General features: G+C 43.8%; 1 protein-coding gene across 1 annotated transcript; it reads right to left on the reverse strand.

Annotated features, from left to right (window-relative positions):
* Positions 1–380: 380 nt before the first annotated feature.
* Positions 381–893, reverse strand: LOC149227038 (uncharacterized). Its single transcript, XM_089380382.1, has one exon. It carries the CDS (start codon positions 891–893, stop codon positions 381–383), a length of 513 nt encoding a protein of 170 aa, XP_089236508.1.
* Positions 894–3,866: the final 2,973 nt, after the last annotated feature.

Genomic DNA, 3,866 nt, shown 5'->3' on the forward strand with positions numbered 1-3,866 from the left:
AGCCAAGTGGCCCGGCTTTTGAGCTGCCAAGAGATTTCTTCAATATTTAATAGTCTCTGTTTCTTTTTTCCAAGTTCCCAAATCCGTGCCCGAGTGCTCCATGAAATGGATTGGGAAGTCATGCCATCGGCTATTTCTGCTAATTCTTTTTCAATCTTCTTCAGTTCTATGCAATTTGAATGTTTTTTCTGGATCTGCCATTCTTTCACTTTGTATCGAAGATTCCTCATTTTGCCAATCAAGTTCTCCGATGGAGAAGCTTCTGTTGTAGATCTGTTAGCCATCCAAACATCGCGAACCATGCCGTTAAATGCTTCCTCTTCTAGCCAATACCTATTGAACTTGAATGGATAACCTTTTTGCGATTTTTGATTCATCCATTATAAAGAAATCGGCCGATGGTCCGAAATAAAAACAGGGAGAGTGTGTGAGCTCAGAATACCGTATTTGTCCAGCAGTTTTTCGTGCATGATATATCTGTCCAGCCTCTTAGCAATGTAGGCTTCCCCCATTCTACCATTGTCCCAAGTGGGGGACAAAGATTTTGGGCAGATGTCTACATAGTTGTATTGTAGCATTGCTTCCCTGATTTTCTCCCCAATAGCGTCAGCTTTTTTCCCCTTCCCCCATACTTCATCCGGTCCCATTGTGCAATTTAGATCTCCCGCGATGAGGAGCGATTCAATCTCCAATATACCGGAGGCAATAAAAAAGTTCCAATAGGAGGCTTTGTCCTTGTAGGGCGCATAGACATTCATTATATGGATCCTGTCAGCACATCCTCTATATTTAGCAGTGATCAAGATTCCCCCAAGACATCGGAAGGTTCTTGCAGAGATCCATCTCGGATCCCAAAGCACAGCGAGTCCTCCGAAGAGACCCATCGCCTCCATTGCCGCTATATACCAGGAAGGGAACATTCGCCTGAAGTAAGAGATAGTGTCCTGACTGTCATGCATGGTTTCCTGTATTAAAATCAACCTGTATGAAGATGAGAAAAATAAGTCTTTTAGAGCAATATACTTGGGGTTTGCTCCAAGACCCCTTATGTTGATAGATAGTATATTCATCATTGGATACTTTTCTCGGGCAATTCTGCTCTAAGAGGCCCGGATTCAGAGAAATTTGAAATGGGAATATCAATAAGGGAGGACTCCTGAAAATTCAGATTCCGAGAGCCTTTGTGGCCCCTAAAGTGTCTACTTCCCCTGTTGTTTTTCCGACGAACAGTGATATTCTTGGCAGAATTAGGACTGATGACAGGAGAAGAAGATTTTCGGGGTTTATGGATAGTCAGGGGGAGCAAGTGAAGCGAATCTTTCTGTAGCAACATGTCAAGGTCACTGCCCATGGAGTTGGTAGGGGAAGGGAGAGGAGTGTTTGAGGGGGAAATGGGGGACATGGGAGCTTTACCTTTAGAGGCAGAGCGTTTCGGCGAGAAGAGCATGGAGGGAGAGGGGTATACTTTAATAGGGGAGCGATCAAGTCTGACAGGCGACGGGGAAGACGAGGGGATGATGTGGATGTTATCTTCCTTTAGGGATGGGCAGAATTTGGGCATTGGCAGGAGAGAGTCAACAGGGACGTCTTGAGAAGGTTCAGGGGGGGAGACAGGGGAGAAAAGACAGGGCCACAAACCACGTTAATTTTCCCCATGGAATTCGACCTTGATATAGGAATGAAGGAAGTTTTATGGTTCAAGGGCGAGAGGAAAGGTTGGTGGGTCTGTCACCCCGAAAATTTCGGGGAAGATGGAAATATTTGGTAACAGGACTGTGAGAGAATATCAGCATTAGGAGATACATCATTGAATTTGCGAATTTCATTGTCTTCGCAATTGGGAGACACAGCTGTGACTTTGGAGTTGTGATTCACCTTATAAACCTTTTTCCATGCCTTACCTTGTAGCATCCGAGGACATTTTTCTTTTAAATGTCTCGTTCTATGACAGTGAGCACACCTAAAAGGAATGCCCCAGTAGTCCAGCCTTTGACTAGCAGATAAATTACCCCAAAGCAGATCGATGTGGTCAGGAAAACCACCCCTGTAATCTTTCTCAATCAATATCCAAGCAACCCTTTTGTCTTTTGCTCCGAGACATTTGGGGTCGACGTAAACAAATTTACCGATTGCATTGCCAATGAAGGAAAGAGTTTCCTTCGTCCACAGTTCAATAGGCAACGCAGGTAATTTGACCCAAATGAAATTGTTCTGTGGGGTGTTCCGGAGGGGGTCAAAGCCTATGTACCATTTGTGAAGAGCCAAAAAGCTCTGACCATGTACCCACGGGAGTTTCCAAATGATGTTTAGGTCTTTAACTTTCAAAAAATGGAAGTTGTACCAGTCACGCATTAAACAGACAATGGTGGGCGTGTATCCAATGAGTGGCCTCCATCGAGCTCCCAGCCATTTTCGAATCTGGCTATCGTCCATATCCAGGAAGTAAAACTTTCCAATCAAGACCCGAGATTGCAGGCTAGCGATCCAGTCCGCTAGTATAACTCCATCCAAACATATTGCAGGGGGGGGTGTAATTTTAGCAGGCTGATGATTGTGTTTGCGACGGGGAGCAGGGGGAGATTCCGATTTCAGATCAGAAGCAAGGTGGGATGACTGGATATGCTCTGCCAGCTTGGAATGCCATTCGGGAGCCTTAATAGTACCACAATATTTAGCTTCAGCTTCCATAGCCGCTTTAACCAAATCCGACGTGTCGGATTCCATGTGAAGGATGTCCATTTCAGCGATGAAATGGTCTTCTGCAGCGAGGACGATAGGAAAGGGATTGACACGAGTCAAAGCAGGGCAAATAAATACCTTATCTGAAAGATAGCCACCTCAGGATATCGACTGAGCTCCAAAAATGGGAAAAAATCTATGCAGAACCCCTGAAGTACAAAACTATATCCGAGGAGATTGTACTGGAAAGCCTAGAATTCTCCAGGCTTTATTAGAAAGAGGAAAGCATTTATAGACAAGGACTAAAAATAGTCAATAGAAGGTCGAGGGTGGCAGTCGAGGAAGTCCTTTCGCACAGAGGGGTAGGCAGGAAATGAAGAGGTGGCCTACGGAGGATAGAAAATTTGAAAGTCGATTAAATGAATCCTCGTCAGATCGTCGAAAAATGGCTAGAGCCAGAAAGCGTGACGACGGAAAAACCAACAAAGATTGCAACATGAGAAAAAACTACAGTCAAGTAGATGCCTCCGAGTAGACAATACAGCAGCAAACTATACCGAAGATGCACCACCAATGGCCTATCTTCAGGCGAATATCAGTGCATGGTCTATATACCATAATGTGTTTTCTGATGATTTCTAAAGATGACCATAGTCGTTCAGAAATTACAGACCAGGACATGGATGGTGTAAGAAATGTAGCCCTATCTCTTCTAGCTATACCCCGGATAGAAATCTTTCTGATAGTCCATTAACATGATTATTTCATACAGAACACCCCGGAGTATATAAAGCTAAAAAAATATATTATTGTTTCAATCTTCTGCACTCTAAATGTAATTCATTATATTGTAGTATCTCATATCCACCTGAAAATATCACTGCAACCAAGTATCACAATAACAAGCATCCAAAACAATACATTTTTTAAAAGGGGAATAGATTCACTAACCTTCTACCGAGCGAGAGCCCAAGGGAGAAAGGCCGCGATAGTGTACAGAGAACCAGATCCAGTGAGTAGTGATGGGTACATACGCTGCCAAAAATGACCCCGAGACTAGGAAAATCCAGACTAAACAGTACATGTTCAAATCTGGTAAGAAACACAGTCTCCCCACACCAGAGTGTGTGGGGACGATAACTTCCAAAATGACAAAGAGTGGGTATTTAGAATTTTAGCTGCCACCT

This window comes from Pinus tabuliformis, chromosome J (assembly GCF_031772625.1).
Source record: "Pinus tabuliformis cultivar Carrire ecotype Pingquan chromosome J, CPIR1, whole genome shotgun sequence".
Taxonomy (NCBI): domain Eukaryota; kingdom Viridiplantae; phylum Streptophyta; class Pinopsida; order Pinales; family Pinaceae; genus Pinus; species Pinus tabuliformis.

Bases quoted from the DNA above. Each gene is read 5' to 3' on its own strand.
- LOC149227038 (XM_089380382.1), bottom strand. From the start codon at position 893: ATGGAGGCGATGGGTCTCTTCGGAGGACTCGCTGTGCTTTGGGATCCG.